The sequence below is a fragment of the Notothenia rossii genome (assembly GCF_949606895.1).
Source record: "Notothenia rossii genome assembly, chromosome: 4".
Lineage (NCBI taxonomy): Eukaryota > Metazoa > Chordata > Actinopteri > Perciformes > Nototheniidae > Notothenia > Notothenia rossii.
Genome location: NC_136902.1, coordinates 75,286,037 through 75,307,031, shown reverse-complemented (window position 1 = coordinate 75,307,031; position 20,995 = coordinate 75,286,037). Strand labels below are relative to the sequence as shown.

The window sequence follows — 20,995 nt, the reverse complement described above, 5'->3', positions numbered from 1 at the left end:
GCCAAGTTTAACGACAAAGTCGCCAAGTTGGCAACACTGTTGGTAGCTTCAGCTAGCTCTGGAACTTTCAGCTCGGTGGCAGCAGGTCCCGCCTCGGCTCCGCCTCTTTGCCCTTATTTGGAGCAGGCTGGAGAAGGCGGGAGTTGAACTCTGACGTCACTGTCGAGCCGTTAGTGGCCGACTCCGCCTACTAGGGGCTTCTCGGCAACTCGGCAGAATAGGGGTGTGCGATACCACAAAATCTAGATTCAATCCGATATCAAATATTTCAGGGCCAGTATCGCCGATACCGATATCGATACCGATACTTTTTTAAATGAAAAGCGTCTTATGTACTTTCATATAGGGGGGAGCTGCATGACATGGTTTTTGAACTGAAATCATCATAAATAGACTAAATCTGAATTAATTTTCATGAATAAAGACAGGACAGTTTTTATAGACAAATAAACGTTTTACTTTTGTATATTTAAAGTGCAAACATGAAAAATAACAATACAAAGTGGCCAGAGTAAGCGAACTGTGTTCTTGCACACATCACAGTTCGCTAAGTTTTAATTGCCAGTTGTGAAATTGCTCCACACAACGCTGCTCTTTCTCTCAGCCATCATGCGCGTGTGCAGTGGCGCAAAAAGTGGGTATGCACTATATGCGACGCATAGGGGCGCCACACCAGTGGGGGCGCCCAACAAGCGATGGTAAAAAAAAAAAATTAAATTAAATAAAAATAAAATGGTATTTTCTTTATGTTTCTAAATAGTTTCTGCATTTCCTTAAAGTCCATGTAATGTCCAAAATAAATGTTATTCTGTGTTAATAAATCGCTTCATCACTTTCCACTGTTTCATTTGACATATCAACATCAATGATTCTTTCCATAAATACCCCCCAAATAACATGAAATGTGTGCCACTTTCCCGTGTTATTCCGCTCCGGTAGCAAAAAGCTTGCCAGCCATTAACCCAGCTGTGTGACGTCACACGTGGCAAACACCAGCCCCGTCTGGATTGTTTGTTTTGTATCCTTCCGCTATTTTCGCTCAACATATGTGTAACCGGACCTCGCTAAACTTTTTTTATCTAACAATTCATGATGGGGAAGCGATGTGTAATTGTGAGCTGTGAATGTTTCCTGATTGCTATAAACATTGATCATGGGTGCTGGAAGATTGTGCACAAAACTCGGGTCAGAATTAAGTTACTACAGGTGTTATGCCAGCTTGAGCTAAATGTCACCAGAGTACAGTGAACTTGCCTAGTGACTGAAATATATAAAAGTTGAAGTGAAATAAGTAAGGCCAAAAATGAATTACGTCTGAATATCTTTATTATTTTTACCACTTTTAATTATTTGTGGGCTCGCACATATACCAAAATAGACTAATGTACACTGCAATAAAGATAAAATGTTACAAGTGAAAAATTAACAAAAGAACCCTTTTTTATTTATCAAACAGTAAATTAATACAATCTTACAAATTTGCGATTTGGAAAATGTTGTTTTATTTACATGTTTCTTTGGAAAAATAATATTGTAAATGATGTACTTTGTAAATTATTTACATCATGCGAAACCATTTTAACCAGTTCAGCTGCATGACTTATGTCAAATTACAGATTTGGCCATTGAAATCCCTGATAGCGGCCTCCCGGTTCAGGGTAAGTCTTCCGTATCTCGGTTACAGCACATGCAGGCAGCGGGATTCTGATTTTTGGGCCGAGTACACCCCAGCACCAACGTACAAACTGTCGATAAGCTGTATATCGATACTTCCTAATGAAAAAAAAGTATACAGATTATAAATATATTTGGAGAAAAATAAAATGTTATGTAGTACTATTATGTAGCAATGGTTACAAATTGGCTTATAACATGATATTTGTATTTTACTTGTACAAAATAAATATGAGGTTTTACATGACTGCTTGACAGAATCATAGACCTCTTATATATTTCCTCACATGTGTAGTTGTTTCTTTTCCCAAGCATACATTGAACTTGCATACACAGAAAAAATAAAAGCCAAGCTGTTTTTGACTGCTTGAAAGAGTTTAATGGTATCTTTAAAAGTGTACCATATCTGTAGCGACTAAAAGTATTATATGAAAGCAAAGCTGCAATAGGCAGTTGGGTCAATCAATATTTACTTACTGGTGTAGTGGGCCATCAACTGCTCTGTGTTGTTGTTTGTATTGAAGATACGCTATTTTCAGTGTCCAAACACTGAGACAGCCTTCTCTAAAGCCTGGGTGGCTAATAATGCACCTTGGTTTCTCGTCGGTGTCTTCTATCTGGCAGAGTCCTGCACGGGTCTGATTTTCAAGACCCGCTCCCGCCCCGCACCCGTGACGTGCAGTACCGAACCCGCCCCGCTACCCGCACATATTGCCAATTAGTCCCGCAACCCGACCCGACCCGCCGGCACATGATCCGCAACCCGACCCGAACCCGCATATATAGGCCTATAAGCAGTGACAACGTGCAATTATTAACACACGCAGTTGCATATTTGGCTCAAAAAGCCTGGGATGTTGTTTATTTTCTCCATCTAGGATGACACCAAAAGCCTCCCAGACGTTGGATTTCGCTCTTGAGGAAGAGTTATTGAAAATGCTGTATTCTCCCCTATAGAGAGCTTCACCTCAGCCATTCAGAATGTGGTGCGCTCAGCAGCAGATAGATGCACTGCAGAGGTTATGATTATGCTCGGTAACGCGGAGGAGAGGTCTGAGGATTTAAACATTAAACTAAATTATTATTGTTTAAATATATTTATTATGCAACACCCGCAACCGGACCCGCATCATCTTTGTTTTACCCAGAAGCGAACCCGGAAAAAAGCGTTTGAAAAAATACCACCCGCAAATCACCTTTTTTGCGGGTCACCCGTCGGGTACCCGCGGATACCCGACCCGATGCAGGACTCTGCTATCTGGTCAGTAGGTTGCAAACTGTCTATTTGTTCCATCACCTGCCAGATCTCTCTGCAGCATACACATTCATCTGCAGTGGGCATGCTTTCACAGCATTGACATGTACACCTGAATATTGTACATAACATTAAAAAACAAAACAATATCTGCCGGACGTGTGAGGAACAGATGACAAATTAAGATCGACATTTAGTGCAGGTCAAATTAAATAAAACAGAATTTACCATTCAGTATTGCCGACTCGAGTCTCGCCGGCTGCGGAATCCGCTTCTCTTTCACAAGTTTCTGCCTCGTTGTTCGATTGCTGGGCAGGAGGCTCGTACTTATAAGGCAAGATGCCTTGAAGTGAAAGGCTAGCTGGTTGACTCTCTACTTCTGTAACTGTATCCAGATAACCCACCGAATCTGAGCTTGAATGATCGCTGTCGCTGTCGCTGTCTGAAGTTATCGCGTTGCTTGCCATTCGGACTGATTTGATCAAATGGCAATGTTTGCCACGTGTGACGTCACCGCTCGTTCGGGAGTGATCGGGGGCGTACTCGGCAAACTTCGGAACCAACATCGGTTTTTAACGTATATGTCATTTAATTATGACGAAACTTTAAACATTTTTATTTATTTTTATTCTGGTGATATCTAAACTACATGTTAAAAAACACCTGTGTTAGATGCATTACATGGCCTTTAAGGTTTTAAAACATTTTAGAGGAGTAATATGCTAGAGAAGGGCGCCCTATCTCATAAGATTCCATCATAGAATTTTGACATAGAGGAGGGAGCACGAGCAGGGACGCCGTGAACACTGAGGAGCAGGCGCTCGTTGTGAGTTAACGTCAAAAAGAAATCATGGATAAACCAAAAAAGCGGTCGGGGGCAGAAAATAGAAAAAGAAAGAGGGAAAAGGAGACGGCGTGTCAAGGGATGCGACAACAGCTAAATAAGTGGATGTTGAAAGGCAACAGGTAGGAATAGGATGATTTAAAGTGTGACGTCTGTCTGTGCTTGGAAATATTGACTGGCTAGCGTATGCTAACACTGGGCATGTAGCAGCCAAAGGTGGGTGGGTTTATGGCTAGCTTAGAATATGCAAACCAATGTTGCTGCGCCAGCGCTGACATGGAAAGTATGAGGTAGCATGTACAATAAATGACAAGAATCTGGAAAACATAACTAATGCAATAACTCTGGTTTATCATGGAATCATGCACACATTTGCTACCAAATAAGAGGCTTGCAAATGTCAGTTCATGTTAACAGACTGTTCTCAGATTGGCTAGTGTTTGCTAACACTAGCAGCTGAAGTGTGGTTTACGGCTAGCTTTAATGCAAACCGATGTTTCTGATAGCTACATTTAGATTTTGGTTAAACCCCATGCATGTCACGTCCAAATTGTATTAAGGTAAAATAACAACTGGTAAATATAAGGTAGCATGCACAATAAATGTCAAGAAGCTGGAAAACATAGCTAACCATGGAATCATTTAAATATGTTGTGCTGCCATTAGCTGTCTATGTTAGCTGTGCTGTCAGACATACAGGCTATACATCTGTTTGGTGACACAGAAGCTGTTATTACAGGGTCACATCTCTTTACAGGTCTGTGCTAAGTAGCTCTCCGTATTTGTTCTTTTAAAATTCAAAATGTGAATGTACTTTCAACAGCAGCACAACCTTACACGGCATAATAGTGTTTTTTATTTGTTCTTTTAAAATCCAAAATGTGAATGTACTTTCAACAGCAGCACAACCTTACACGGCATAATAGTGTTGTTTTTTTTATTATTAAGTTGCCTTATCACTGGGCTGATATAATAATTTAATTTAGACAGCTGCTTTAACAGTGAATTCATTTTATTCAGGTGTGAGGATGGTGGCTCAGGAAAGACAGGGGAAGGCAACAGGTAGGTCTAACATTAGGTGTAAGTGTAGGGGTCTTGATACCAACAGATTCATTTCTTAATATTATTTTAATATTATTAATAAGGAAAAACTAATATGGAAAATCTATTTCATAATGTTTGTTTGACAATATATCTTAGTGGAAAAGAACACAGGCAAGGAGTGAATGAGACAGACATGAGGTCGGCGATGGCATCAAGTAGAGATGAGACCAGTGATGATGTCAGGTAGTAGGAGTTCTATTAGTTTGACCACACAAAACTCAATGTCCAGTATGGTTTGAAGTTCTGTTGACCAACCTATTCACTGTGTCCTTTTTGGGGATAATAGTGCAGACAGAGATGGAGAGCCACTCACCACAGAGGTGGAATTTGAGGAGATTGTCGAACCGAGAGGTGACGATGAGGTGGAAGAGAATGTCGAACCGAGAGGTGAAGATGAGGTGGAAGAGAATGTGGAACAGAGAGGTGAAGATGAGGTGGAAGAGAATGTCGAACAGAGAGGTGAAGATGAGGTTGTGGAACAGAGAGGTGAAGAGGAGAGGGCTGAGTCAAGGCCTTACTCAGAAGATCCATCAGACTGGCCACCACCACATCAGATTGGGGACTCATTTAGGCAGTGTGTTGTTGAAAATGGCCCACACAAATGTCCTGATGGGCCATATCCAAGATCAGAGAAGTCTAGAAGGTGTTTTTCGAAAGCGTATTGTTTTCGCACAATGTCAAATGGAGAGAAAGTTGCACGAGATTGGTTACTGTATTCTAAAAGTACGAATAAGGTGTATTGTTTTGCGTGTAAACTTTTCGGTGGAGCTAGCGTTGTTGACACACGCTTTGTGGTGGGATATAATAACTGGCAGAGTCTTTCAAAAACGCTGCAGCACCATGAAACCAGTGGTTTACACATCAACGCGTATCTTTTGTGGAAAGAATTAACATCTCGCTTACGCCTTGGTAAGACAATTGACAGTACCTTGCAAAAAGCCATAGAAGCTGAAAAGGCACACTGGAGAAGCGTGTTAACGAGAGTGATCGATTGCATACTCTTTCTCGCAGAAAGGAACTTGCCACTGAGGGGGAAGAATGCTACATTAGGAGATCCTAAAAATGGAAATTTTCTGGGTGTCCTTGAGGTCATAGCACGATATGATGTCACACTAGCAGAGCATCTTAGAAAGGTAGCGGCTAAAAAAACCACAGGATATCTTTCCTGGTGCACTCAGAATGAATTTTTAGATTCAATTGCAGACTGTGTACTTGGTAAAATTTGTGCCCAGGTCAAAGCCTCCAAGTACTTTGCTGTGGAGTTGGATTGCACTCCTGACATTTCAAAGCAGGAGCAGGCCTCAGTCATAATCCGGTATGTTCATACGGACGACAAAAAGAAAGCCACCATCAATGAGTCTTTTGTTGGCTTCATAGTTGTGAAGGACACAACTGGTAAAGGTCTCACAGAAACACTGACTGGGGTGCTGGATAGCCTGGGGTTGGAGTTGAAGAATTGTAGGGGACAGAGTTATGACAATGGCTCGAATATGAGAGGTATACACAAAGGTGTTCAAGCCTTGGTGCAGCAGAAGTGTCCAGAGGCACTATTTATCCCCTGCTGTAGCCACAGTCTCAACCTTCTCCTATGTGATGCTGCATCATCAAACAGAGTGTGTCTTACCTTTTTTGGCACTATCCAGAGACTGTACACCATTTTTTCAGCTTCGGTGAAGAGGTGGGATATCCTCAAAGAGTTTGTGGACATTACTCTAAAGCCTCTCAGTGAAACCAGGTGGGAGGCGAAAATAGACTCTGTCAATGCTGTGCGTTTCCAGTTAGGGGGGATTCTTGACGCTTTGGAAAAGCTTGAGGAAGTGGAAAAAGACGGCAAAACAGTCTCAGAGGCAAAGTCGCTCTCTGGCGAGATTGTTACCATGGAGTTTCTGATGTGCCTCTTGATTTGGTATGATCTATTGTCAGAGATCACGTTTGTTAGCAAGGCAATGCAAGCAGTGAACATTTCGATGGACACTGCCATAAGGATGATCGATTCTCTGAAAGAATTCTTCTGTAAGTATAGAGAGGAGGGGTTTCAGAAATCCCTTGACATTGCACGCAGACTAGCCATTGAGATGGATGCTTCCCCTGACTTTAAGGAAAGACGTTGCAGAAAGCAAAAGAGATTTCATGGAGATGATTCAAGCACTGGCCATTTTGAACAGGAACCTGAGACCCATTTTAGGTGCATGGTTTTTAATGTTATTGTTGACACTGTAATTCAGGAGTTGTCTGACAGATTTTGCAATCTTCAGCTTGTGTCCGAAAAGTTTAAGTTCATTTACAAAATGGAACACATGACAAAAGCTGAGTTGGAGGAATCAGTGACAAGATATGCACTGGCTACCGATGATGTTTCAAGGGATATCATTCAGGAAATTTACCCAGCAAGCCGTCTACTTAGGGGGCATGAAAAGGCTCTGGATAAACTAAATGTCCTCCTACAGGAGAACCTTGATTTGGTTTTCCCAAATCTGACAGTAGCCCTGAGAGTTTTCCTGACAATGCCTATGACAGTTGCCTCTGCCGAGAGATCATTCAGCAAGCTAAAGCTGATTAAAACATACCTTCGTTCCAACATGAGCAATGATCGCTTAACCCAATTAGCAGTCATTTCAATTGAAAACAGTGTGGCACGAACTGTTTCATTCGATGCAATACTAGATAAATGGGCAAGTGCAAAGGCACGCCATGTTACGATTTAGTAGCAACTAAAGAGTGCTCTACTACAATCTCAGGTAGCAACATTGTTACATAAGCTACATCATTTTTTAATTTTTTTTATTTATTAGCTTATTTGTCAGGGGCCGTGTACAAGACAGTTCAGGTACCAGAGTTAGCTATAAAGTGATGTACATCTGTGGTTGTTGTTAACAGAGTGTGTTCTAATGGATCTTTGTAAGCTTACTTTTGCATTTTAATGTTTTAATGTTTTATGTTGCATTGATTATAATGATTGTAAATGTGTAAATTTGTTTATTATTTAATGATGGTAGACCTACAGTGGCTGATATGCTTTAAAATAAACCCTTATTATTTAAAGGCCATGTCCAGCAGACTTATTTATTTATTATTACTATATATATATATATAAAAAAAAAGATTTGTGGGGGGGGCGCCAAAATTGTTGCTGCATACCCCCCTGACACAGGGCAGCTGCGCCCCTGCGCGTGTGTGTGTTGCACTCGTGAGTCGCTGGCTGCTGCTGTCCTGCCCTGCCGACTGCTGTCAGTCAGCTTGATAATCGACGTTCAGGCAGGGAGCGCGCTGCGCGAGCCTCGAGGGGAGGAGGACAGCATGGAGAGAGAAGAAAAGAGCACATACTTGTGTTCGTTTGCACATAGTTTTTTGAAGAAATTGACGAGTAGAGGAGACGGGAAAAAAAGTATAAAAGTATCGATCCTATTGGCTCTAGTATCGATATTTTGAAACGTAACGTAATATCGGAAGTATCGATATTTTGGGATCGATCCGCCCACTCCTACTGCAGAATCCTATGGGTGACGTCACGGACCCTACGTCCATTTATATATACAGTCTATGGTAGACACACACCCTCCGCTGCCGCGCCCAGCGCCGTTATAATGTCCATCTTTTCACTGAATTGTCGTCTTGAAAAGGGTACTCACAACAATTCCGCAACAACATCATCTTCACCGGATGTACTTGCCATTTCAATATTAAAAACAATAAAACGGCATATGAATTGCTTTGTGGCATTTATCTAGATCCTCTGTCTCGAGCCAGTGAACTACCGGGCCTTCTAGAATACCCTGGAACCAAGGAAAACTCTGAAAGAATACGACCATTGGCTACAAATCAATATATGATTGGCTGATCAAACTGTCAATCCAAAGGTACGCTCTCATTCAGTGCAACGGCCAGGGCATTCTATCAAGGAAATAGAACACCTTGGTTGAAGAATATTCTACACAGAGGCCCAGAACAAGATCTGATTGGTATTTTTTTTCTAACACAAAACCACTGAAATGCGTGGTACTTGGACCGCAAAGGACAAACAAATCAACATAACACTGTAATATTATAGATCAACAACACAGATATGATTCTAATTTATTCATTTTACATACGTGTTATTTATATAATTAAATCGATTTTTTTGGGTTAAGTGTTCCAGGGTATTCTCTGAATACCTTGAAGGCCCTGACGGTTCGCCACTGGTGCATGTTTATATAAAAGTTACTTCATTTGGAGGAATAAAAAGTGTGCAACCCTCTGATCTTTGAATGTTCTTTGTGACGTGTAAGTGCATTAGCAAATTAATAATGCTCTATTTGTTTAGTGAGAGTAGCAGTGCAGGAACTGTCAGGTAGGCTAACCGATGATTTGGACGAGATGGTCATCTGATTTTAGGTGTCAACGAAGACTGATCTGGCTGGCAGTTAGTGTAAAAGGCCTGCTGATGATCTGGCTGTGCATCCACAAAGATGGCATGGTGAATGCTTTCTTCTAGGAAGAACGTCCTGCAAATGGCAAGATTAGACATGTTGAGACATGGCCGAAGGATGTCAGGCTTACTGGTCAACAGGTCGATTGAAGGCTCACAGGGTTCAGAAAATACAAGATAAGTCAGAAAGTAGGTGGGCTAGCTGGCTCAGGGAAGGCATGGCAGAAGGCATGATCCGAATGGCTACCGAGGCCATCGGCTTCCTCTACTGCACTTTTCCTTAGATCAATGTTTTGCTTCTTTATTTATGCATTTCATATCTAATCCTTAGGTAGATTTCTTAAAAAACAAAACTGCTTACTGAAGTTGAAGCTGACAAACCTAAAACATACCATCCAGGCCCGCCCCTCCCTACACGCAGATCACGCAGACTGCGTGGGACCTCATCTGAAGCGCAAAAGTGGCAAAATTAAGCGTGCCACAGTTCCGGCACTGCGAGGCTCCTACGCTCACAGTTCACGCGCATTCTCCAAGCTGGCTTTAACTATAAAAGGCAACTTGGAAATAGGCCATGGATTTTGGATTGGAGAAGTTTCAAGATATGATCTTTTGAGAAATAATTGAATAATAGTTGTTTTTTTAGCAGATAAATCGAGAGCACACAAGTACCAGTAAGTTTGGTAAGGCAAATAACCCTTTTCCTGTTTGGCGCCTCCTTCCTTTGCCCCCAAGTCCACAGAGATAAAAAATCAATGTTCCATTTTTCTTTCACAAGTTTCTCCAAAATATATAAATACAAGTGCTCAATTTAAATTTGCATTGGGGTTCATGTGATGCCACTGAATTGTTTTGTCTCACTCAAACAGTATGTCATCCACACAGAGGTGGCCGGAGCAGGGATGGGCACTCTTACATCTGTTGCTAATGGCATCTTTCTCTCAGGCTGAGGAGCCAGTGTGCACACAGAGAGGGGATCCTGAGATCCCTCAGATGTTTAAGGATGGGGACTTAATGTTGGGGGGAATCTTCTCTTTCCACAGCAGCTGGAAGAACAGACGGGATTCATACATGGACAAACCACTGCCACTGCAATGCACCAGGTAACAGTATACCATATCAATATTTTGCTTCAAATTTCTGAAAGGGTATAACATTGGATATTTAAATGAGGATATACTCCTATTGTGTTTGATTTTATCATCAAATACTTCCATGTACTTTGCCACTCTTTCTACTTGATGGAATTGTTTTGACTAATTATTATTAACTGTTTGCATCAAGCTTGGATTTCAGAGGGTTCCAGTTTGCCCAGGCTATGCTATTTGCCGTAGAGGAGATTAATAACAGCACAGACCTATTGCCTGGCATCTCTCTGGGCTATAGGATCTATGATTCCTGTGGCTCAATTGCCAAAAGTGTGAGGGTTGCTTTGGCCTTTGCAAATGGTAATGAAGTTGTATCACAACCCTCTGAAGTACCATGTACAAGACCTGCCCAAGTGCAGGCCATTATGGGAGAACGTTCTTCCTCTCCTTGCATGGCTATGGCTACTGCCATCGGACCCTTTCATATTCCAATGGTGGGTAAGATTCTTGGTTATTATTAATATTCAACTATTGCAACTATGTATAGCAAAAGGGATTGTAGTTGGCTGTATAACTACTTTATATCCTGAATCTTTACGTTGGGATATAACTTGTTTTTTTCTTTTAGATCAGCCACTTTGCTACTTGTGCCTGTCTCAGTGATAAATCCAAGTACCCATCCTTCCTCAGAACAATACCCAGTGACTACTACCAGAGCAGAGCCCTGGCACAGCTGGTTAAGCATTTTGGTTGGACTTGGGTTGGAGCTATTAGAACAAATGATGATTATGGAAACAACGGTATGGCCACATTCACAGAAACGGCCCAGCAGCTTGGCATCTGTCTTGAGTACTCGGTGTCCTTCTTTAGAACCGATCCACCAGACAAAATACAAAAGATAATTGACATTATCAAGGCTTCCACTTCCAAGGTGATCATTGCTTTCCTCTCCGGCATGGATTTGGATGTGATAATACATGAATTTTCTCACCACAACTTGACTGGGAACCAGTGGGTAGGCTCTGAGGGCTGGATCTTTGATTCACAAATTGCAGCCTCGGATAAGCATCACATTCTAGACGGTGCTATAGGCCTGTCCATCCCCAAAGCACATGTCAGTGGCATGAGGGAGTTCATGTTGGATGTGAGGCCGCTCAATGTATCTAGTAATGAAATGTTTACAACGTTTTATGAGACGTTATTTAATTGTAAGTTCAAGCAGTCAAAGTCTTCATCAAGAAATCAGAAAGAATGTACTGGACGTGAAGATTTGACTGAAGTGCAAAACATCTTCACCGATATGTCTCTGATGCCTATCTTTAACAATGTATATAAAGGAGTGTATGCTGCGGCTCACACACTTCATTTTATCCTCAGCTGTAACAAAACATGTAACACCAAGGTGCAGCTAGATCCATATACGGTGAGTTGAACACCAATGTTACTGAAGTTTTTACATCAAATCACATCAACAAGCAACATGTTTAAAAAAGCGTAAATTAAACTTTTGCTGTCTCTCATGCTGTTAAAACACTTGGACCACAACACATTCTTCAAATTATGTTCTGCATTGACGGATATTTGTTTTTTAGATTTTACAGCACATAAGAACTATTCAGTTTAAAACAAAGGAAGGAGAAGAGGTTTACTTCAATGAAAATGGAGACCCAGCAGCAAAGTATGAAATTATAAATTGGAAGCCAAGAGAAAATGACATTGTGGAGTTTGTCACAGTTGGCCTTTATGATGCATCTTTACCTGCAAACAAACAGCTACATCTTCAAAATGAGTCTATAACTTGGACACAGAACTCCCAACAGGTAAAATACTCTAAGTTCAATGTCGTTGCTAATTACACTAATTTTTTTCATTATAAATATGAAATTGACACTGTTCGTCATGCACGTCATAATGTGTGTTTGTTATGCATAAACATTTTAAATGGAAATATAAAAAGGCAACACAGTAATCAAAGTGAAGGCCGATCTTTTTCTTTCTTCTCATAGTCAATTTGATCCCACAGGTGCCTGTGTCAGTTTGCAGTGAAAAATGTCTTCCAGGAAGCCGCAAGGTTCTCCAGAAAGGAATGCCTGTCTGCTGCTATGACTGTATGAGATGTGCAGAGGGAGACATCAGCAACATTACAGGTGTAGTTACATGAATGCAAGACAAAACATGTATTGTTCATTTTAAGAAATTGCAGTGAGTTTGTGGGGGATTTCAAAACCATGCAGACCTTTAAGAAGAAAAAAACACAATATCGTTCCATAACAAATCATTGCAAATGATACATATACAGATACTGAGACAGAATTCTGAAGTCAGCTATATACATATATGCAAAAGTCTTCCTTAGGATTAATGCATTATGTTAAAGCACCAATGTAAAATAAATGTTTCTACTTCAAGTCTACCTAAAATAAATCATTTAATTATTCATAGAAATTCATAGAAATCCCTGCGAAGAACTTGTGATTGTACAAATAAGCAAAACATTTTATATACTTATTATGTGCTGTACTGTCTTGTATGCTTAGAAAATATGCAACGTAGGGACAAATACAACATTAAAAAATAATTATACATAATGTTTACCAACAATTTTTCTCCAGATTCTGTCACCTGTGTGCGGTGTCACCCTGAGTTCTGGTCAAATGAAAGAAGAGATGCCTGTGTAAAGAAGGCGGCAGAGTTTCTATCATATGAAGAGATTATGGGAGCGCTGCTCACTGCAGCATCCTTATTTGGAACATGCATCACAGCTGTTGTGGCATTGATTTTCTTCAGATACAGGAAAACTCCAATTGTCAGGGCCAACAACTCTGAGCTGAGCTTCCTGCTGCTCTTCTCCTTGACTCTGTGTTTCCTGTGTTCTCTGACCTTCATCGGTCGGCCCTCAGATTGGTCCTGCATGCTGCGACACACAGCATTCGGCATCACCTTTGTCCTCTGTATCTCTTGTGTTCTGGGGAAAACTATAGTGGTGCTAATGGCCTTCAGGGCTACACTTCCAGGCAGTAATATGATGAAGTGGTTTGGGCCTGCCCAGCAGAAACTAACTGTTCTGGGTTTCACTCTAATACAAGTAATGTCTGGTTAACAATTTCTCCTCCTTTTCCTTTTAAGAATTTTAAAGACTTCAAAGACAAAATAATCTTAGAGTGTGCTTTGGGCTCAGCTTTGGGCTTTTGGTCTGTACTTGGGTACATAGGACTACTGGCCATTTTATGTTTCATTCTTGCTTTTCTGTCTCGGAAACTGCCTGATAACTTTAATGAAGCCAAGTTTATAACATTTAGCATGCTGATATTCTGCGCTGTATGGATCACTTTCATCCCAGCGTATGTAAGCTCTCCTGGAAAGTTTAGTGTTGCTGTAGAGATATTTGCTATTCTGTCCTCCAGTTTTGGACTGCTGTTTTGTATTTTCATCCCAAAATGTTATATCATCTTACTCAAACCAGAGAGGAATACAAAAAAATATATAATGGGAAAGGGAGCCCTAAAATAATTATGGAACCCTACAATTATATTACTTTATTTTATTGTTTCCAACTGTGAGTTATTTTACTGTGTAACTTAGCATATGGAGATGACTCCTTTTTATAGAATACAAGTTTAAACCAATATGTATATATGCAAATAAAAAAAGAATAAAATGATATGCAGACCCAAAATACCAATCTCCTATATGATTTCAGATTAATTGCCAGAAATTGTTATTCAAATAATAAAATCAACATTGTCTCGCATAAAACATTTGACTAAACTTAAATTTCATCTCGTCTCCTGAGACTTATTTTCAAACAGGAAAATGCCCTTCTTGTTATTGATGGTGTATAAAGGGATGTCATGATCTCTCAAGCAGATTGGCTTGACCTGAAGAGCACAGCCCTCAGGCCGCTTCTTTTGGTTCTTCTAATGGGGAAGGGGGACTCTGTGCTGATTGCAAGACTCAGCACAACCGCCTGAACTGTTCCAAGATGGTGACCTTGTTATTGGAGGCATTTTTTCATTCTGCACAAGGCAAGATTACGTAATTAACACAATTCAGACAATTCCAGGAGTACAGAAATGTAAAAAGTATGTATGATCAGGCATATTTTCAACGTTGTATGTTCATTGTACTGTATTTGAGACAAAATTATTATTGTGTTCTATCTTTCACAACACCCTAGCTTCAATTTTTGAGAATTCAAATGTTCTCAAGCATTGATTTTTGAAAGAAAGAAAGAATCATACTTTAAGTTTACATGCTTATGTTTTTAATCCTTTGGAAGCAATTAAGTTAGATGTCAAATCATTCCTAGATAAGACCATACTGTTAGGCTTTGACAGGAACTTCACAATAAGATACAAGTGAAAAATAAAAGTGATAGAACATTTACCAACGTTATAGTTTCACAATGTGTGCATGTCAGTGGCGAACCGTGTCTATCACAACTGGACCTTCTGTAGACACCAAGCGGCAAACTCTGGGGAAGAGCCGGGACGCCAATACGGAAGTGCTACATACTGCAGTTCATATATTGGCCGATAGGCGATGACTGCAGAAAGGAGCAATTTCCATAGACCCCCATGTTAAAATGCCCAATTTTACAGCAGAAAAAAACATGTTTCTACCCCTGGCTCCATACATTTTATTATCGATATAGTTAGATTCCACCTTCATGATTATGGATCTGTGAGTGAATTGTTTTCTAACACAACCCTTTTATTTATATTAGGTCTGAAAGTTTTTGCATAAGTTAGGGCGTGGTCACATTGAGTGACCGCTCTGTCAAGTGACTGCTACTGCTAGCTTCTTGTCTATCTGCTAGCTGATCCGTGAACCTAGCTACAGGGACTCTGCCTGGTCAGTTCATCCAGGAAACACAACTTGAAGCAAGTGTCAAGTGTAAAGTGGGATAATACTGTTGAACAAACAGCTTCTGTTTGAGGTTGATAAAATAAGGTCATCCTTGTAACTTAGAGAGATATTTTATTATGTAGGTAGGAACTGTATGCATCACGAAGGTTCATTTAAATTGGCTATGCTCAAGTATGTAAACAAGCTAATGTCAAAGTAGTAGTGTATGTGAAATCAACCTCACAATAAGATGTGTGTATATATTACAATTATTAATGTCACATTTCAAGATGATTACTTAGATATTACAATATGGTTGGTTGATCTGGAGTTCATTATTGAGCTTACACGTTAACGTCACAGTCATCTGAAGAACGAACCCAAACCTTGTTGTTTTTATTAATTGCATTACCAAATGGGTATCAAATAAACAGTAAGCATTGGTAACACAACTTCCAAAGTTACAGTAAAATAAAAAGGACCCTGACTCGGACAATACACAATCCAACATGTTCAACAGAAGGGAATCAGTTATATTGTTTGTACACATGTTACTTTACATATATATCTGTTTGTTTAAGGTGTCCAGGTGATGCAGACAGGCTGGACCAGAGAGTGAGAGACAGAACTGGACTCCTCACAGCAGTGAACTTCAGTTCAGGTACAAAGACTCTTTTTTTCATACTGTACAAAGAATCAAGAAAGATATTGGTTTAAATGAATGAAGTATTGACTTTAATACATGGGCTATACATTCCATTAAACAATACTAGATCACCTACACACCAGTGAAGTTGAGGGGTTTTTCTGTGCAAAAAGTTACATTTGGATATGCAATATGATTTTGTCAGCTTTCTAATTTAATGTATTAAAGGCAAAGATATTTAACACATAGTGAGAACTGCTGCTATTTATCTCTGAATATTGTTCAAAAAAAACGTGGTAAAAGTTATTCTTTCAGTGAGACAACAGAGCAAGCTTCTACAGCTGCACTATGTTTTGATAACAGTTACATATTATTTTGATTATAACATATATTTCAATCTTGATGAACTTCATACTGTTCATTCATAATCTGATTGCCTTTGTAGCTCACTGTTGAAATAAAAAAAAAACATTACAATTACAAAATAATTATATCTACAGCTCCTAAACACACAAACACACCACTTTCAAAAATAACACACTTGTTCTGCAATAATATGTTTTATGTTTCCTGTAATTTTTGTTAGGAAAGGACATGCCTGAAAGACACAACATTTTCTCCTTCTCTGAGGGTCAAGAAGAACATCCAAGAGGAAAATTAAAAGCTGATGCTATGAGATTTTAAGACCAGTACACTAAGAAACTACTTTCATTGTAAAAACAGTCAGCTGATTGAATGCACCTATTTCCACATCTACACTCCATCAGCTAATTATTTCAAATGGGGCCATTCTTCAGTCAGATGTGAATGTGTAATCTAACATTTTCAGTAAGAATAATGGACAAAAGGAGTGCAAATACAAATACAATTTTGAAATGTCAACCAAAACTTAATCAAACATGTTTTAAATAAAAAGCACATATGGACAGAAGGTGTAAAACTATTAAATGCACAAGTAAACACATTTAGTCAAATAAAGTGACAGACTAGGCCTGTGCAGTTGGTATCAGCTTTGCCCAGCATGGGCTCCTCCATCAGGCCTGGTCCCCCTCGCTGAGGAAAGACCCTCAGTCCTCTCCGGGCCAAACAAACACTCCGTGTGTCCATCACACGGAGGTTTCTCCCTGAAGTCTCTGCAGTTTTCTGGACACCACGCTGTCTCAATCCGTCCACACTGAATATGAGAGGGGGAAAATGAAAATAACAAATGCTTAAGACAATAAGAAACATAAAGTTGACTGTTGAGTTGCTAAATTTGTTTAGATTGTCAATACTATTACTGTATAACTAATATATCAGGTTAAGAGGCACATTCAAATAAAGATTGGTCTTTCTATACATGTTGTCTCTTGAATTGTTTGTCTAAAGTCAAGGATCTAGAACTGGTACTTAGTTGTAAGGATACAGTCTGGTTATTATGCTGTTTGGAGGAGGCCTCACAGGTAAGAGCACTAACTAGCTACCATCACATGTACCTTAGCTTGACTTAAATGTATTAAACGTATAAATAAGGGATATCAAAATATAAATAACTAATGTCATGCAAACATATTAATATGTGCTTGATTCCAGTGTTGAATCTAGCACAATTGCATACAAACGTTAAGGGATTTTAAGATTCTGAAGTATTATGCTAAAAACTCAATAACTTAGATTATTATTTATAGTTTTGCTGAGTAGTTTCATGTCCGCTTACCTTAGAAACGTAAAATGCCACGGCAGTGTGCAGATGGGGAGCATGTTAGCTTAGCTTGGTAGCCAGTGTTGCCAACTCCATAGTAAGGAAAGTAGCTATTGGCTGTCCGAAAGGTCGCCAGAAGTCCCTAAATGACGTCATTGCCTAATTTGCATATCATGTAATGGAGGTAAAAAAAGTTCCACCCCCTTCAAGGATCAAAACTATAGGTTACTTACGTAACCCCAGTTCTCAGAGTTACATGAAGTGAGATTTCTCACTATGGGATGCGCCTCATCGCGGAGCAAACAGAAGCATCAATCTCATTACGCCAATCCTGATTGGCTGGTGATCTTGACGTCAGCGTCAGGGAATCCACCCCCTATAAGTAGCTTGCGCTACGCCGCATGCATCATTCAAAATAAGCACCTCTTCTCGCTTCACCATAGCAAGGAGGGCCGTCTGGTGAGACATCTCACTTCATGTTACTCTGAGAACTGGGGTTACGTAAGTAACCTATAGTTCTCATTCGTAACACTCCGTTCGATGTCTCACTATGGGATATTGTATTTCCCGTATTGCCAGACGAGCTTATCTCGAAAATCACCAAACCCAACCAGAATTTAACAGTGAGAGCTCTAACTCAGCAGGGGGCCCAGCACTGCATGGGCCACACTGGGAGCAGAGACGTCTAATCTGTAAAAGCGGACAAAAGTGAGCGGCGAGGACCAGCTCGCCGCTGCACAAATGTCTTGGATGGAAACACCCCTGAACAAAGCCCAGGATGTAGCCAGACCACGAGTCGAATGAGCATGCAAACCCGAAGGTGCCTGCAGACCCCGACTCGTGTAAGCCAAAGCAATTGCCTCCACAATCCAGTGAGAGAGCCGTTGCTTAGTAACAGGCTTGCCTTTCTGAGGGTTAGCCCAGGACACAAAGAGTTGGTCATTATGACAAAACTCTTTTGATCTGTCCATATAAGTGCGTAAAGCACGGACTGGACATAGCAAATTCGGCTGCTGTTCCCCGGAGGGACACAGCGGCGGAGGAAATGCCTCAATGTCAATGGGGATACATGAACCAACCACCTTAGGTAAAAAGGCAGGGTTGGGCTTCAGCAACACTCTCGTTAACCCTCAGGCGAACTGAGTGCATGAAGGATGTACAGATAGCGCATGAATGTCAATGACTCGCTTGGCGGATGCCAGGGCCAGTAACAGCACTGTCTTGAGTGACAGGTGCTTCATGTCAGCTTCTTTCAGGGGTTCAAATGGGGCTCGAGTGAGCCCATCTAAAACCACTGTCAAGTCCCATAAGGGCACCAGTGACCTGGAAACAGGAAGGAGCCTGCGAGCTCCCTTCATAAAACGGCAGACCAGAGGATGTTGGCCGGCCGTCTTACCCTCAAAACCCACATGGCATGCAGCAATAGCAGTCAGGTAGACTTTGATCGTGGAGAAAGCTCTGTGTTTATCAATTAGGTCCTGTAGAAATGATAAAATCACTCCCACAGGGCATTGAAAAGAGGTGTGCCCTTTTGAAGGCACCAGTCCTCAAACACCATCAACTTACAGTCATAAAGACACCTAGTGGAGGAAGCTCTTGCACTCTGAATAGTGTTTATCACCTTCTGCGGGAGACCCACTGCATTCAGATTATACCACTCACGGGCCAGGCCCATAGGGCCATGCACTCCGGATGTGGGTGAAAGATCGTCCCCCCCGCCTGAGACAGTATGTCTCTGCGTCAGGCGCGCCGGATTCATTTTAGAATTGGGGGGGCCAAAAAAAGTGCGTGTGTATGGCCCAATCCCAAACTACTCCCTAGACACTCCCCCTCCGTGACGGAGTGAACTCCGTGGAGTGACACATGAGGCTCCCTCCTGTCAGATGGAGGGAGTAAATACAGCGGCAAGCTTTGGGACAAACTCCCCTCTCTCCGGCAGAAACAGGAAATGCCGTAACGGCTACAACGGTTTCAAATCAGCATCTCTTTGACAAAAAATGTAAATGAATAACTCAAATAAAACTCCAAACATCTTTAATTGTGTTACTTTTTTGTAAAGCTCTTAGTTTTAAACCTGATGTTTATAAGCTTCTTAGTGTTTGCAACAGTCTGTAAATATACACAATTTTATAATAAAATGCACACATTCACCTTTTTCTAGACTAAACACAGGTATGATCCTAAGTAAAAAAAAAAATGAGGTTATCATGAGGTTGTTAACATCGCAATTTATCACTATCGTTTAGTGGTTTTGCAAAGAATTAACCACTCTGTTTTTGTACCATTCTGCGTTGAAGTACCTTCTCTTTGCCCAAATAATCTACTAGCGGTCTCCTTTTTTCTGATAGTTAGCTGTACAGCTTTAACCGCCTCAATGTCCTGACAGCAAACCTCCATGCAGTTGGAACCAGCCTGTTTCGGTTCAACAACGGCGGCGGTGGGGTCGGCGGCGGTTTTGACAGTTTCTGCGGCCGCAGACTAGAGCTGCTGCTTTTGGGTTCATCTGGCTTCGCTGTTTGAAGAAGGTCCAGCCTCCGGAGATGTGGTAGTCAGGGATGTGACCTTTCAGTTGTTAAATTTAAGTTTAGATTGACCGTATTTAGTTTTCTTCTGCGCTGGTTCTTCTGACATGTTTGCAAGTGTATATATTCTTTATATCTCTAGGTTAACGGCTGACACACACAGCAGAACAACGTAACAAATAAAGTAAACAACGTAACAAATAAACAAATCTAAGCTTTTTTATTGGTTGTAATTTACATGGATACATTTGAATGGTGTGACATTGTCCTATTTGATTGGGTTAAAATGTACATATTCTTCCTGTTATGTCTGCCTGCTTTATTTTACCTAATGCAAAGTGACCTGCTCCATCGAAATCGTTCGCATTGACCCGAAGACACATTTTGATTCCTAGCTTTCTAATGAGATCAGGATTGTTTTTGTACTCCAAACATTAAGCAAAATATGTCACATTATATAATGACTGTTACAGAGTCATCGTTTTGAGAAAAAGGCCTTTAAAGTGTTTCTCTTCTCTGGAATCCATCGATCTGATTGATTATTAGCGGAGCAAATGATCAAAAATACTACGGAGGGAAGATATTTTCGTTTGCATTACTGCACTCACGGGAAACACCGGCTGTTGTTATGCCTGTTGTGACGTTAAATTACTCAGTTCTCCGCTTGTAATTATGCCATTACAAACTTCAAACCTGTATTTATCATCTGCATTTGCCGAAACAAGTTTAATATTCTGAAAGCCAAGACTTTGTTTATTTGAAATCAGATGAAAACGAACTGTAACGGACCCTGCCGTGTTATCTATGATTACTATGCCTTACATTCATAATTTCAGCGGGAGGGAGGGGGAGCGGCGCTGCGGAAGAGCAGAGTGGCCAGTGAGAGGCGAGCTGTGGTCTTCCCTTTACAAGCTTAAAAAATGCGTGT

At 40.7% G+C, this 20,995-nt stretch overlaps 1 protein-coding gene across 1 annotated transcript; it reads left to right on the top strand.

The window, feature by feature from the left end:
• Positions 1-10,152: 10,152 nt before the first annotated feature.
• LOC307037453 (extracellular calcium-sensing receptor-like) lies at positions 10,153-14,114 on the top strand (the record flags this gene model as incomplete). Its single annotated transcript, XM_079678337.1, is given in 7 exon segments — positions 10,153-10,385; positions 10,567-10,864; positions 10,999-11,793; positions 11,963-12,190; positions 12,394-12,517; positions 12,983-13,456; positions 13,459-14,114. Coding segments are annotated over 7 exon segments (2,574 nt in total). The 3' UTR covers positions 13,881-14,114.
• Between the last annotated feature and the right edge of the window lie 6,881 nt (positions 14,115-20,995).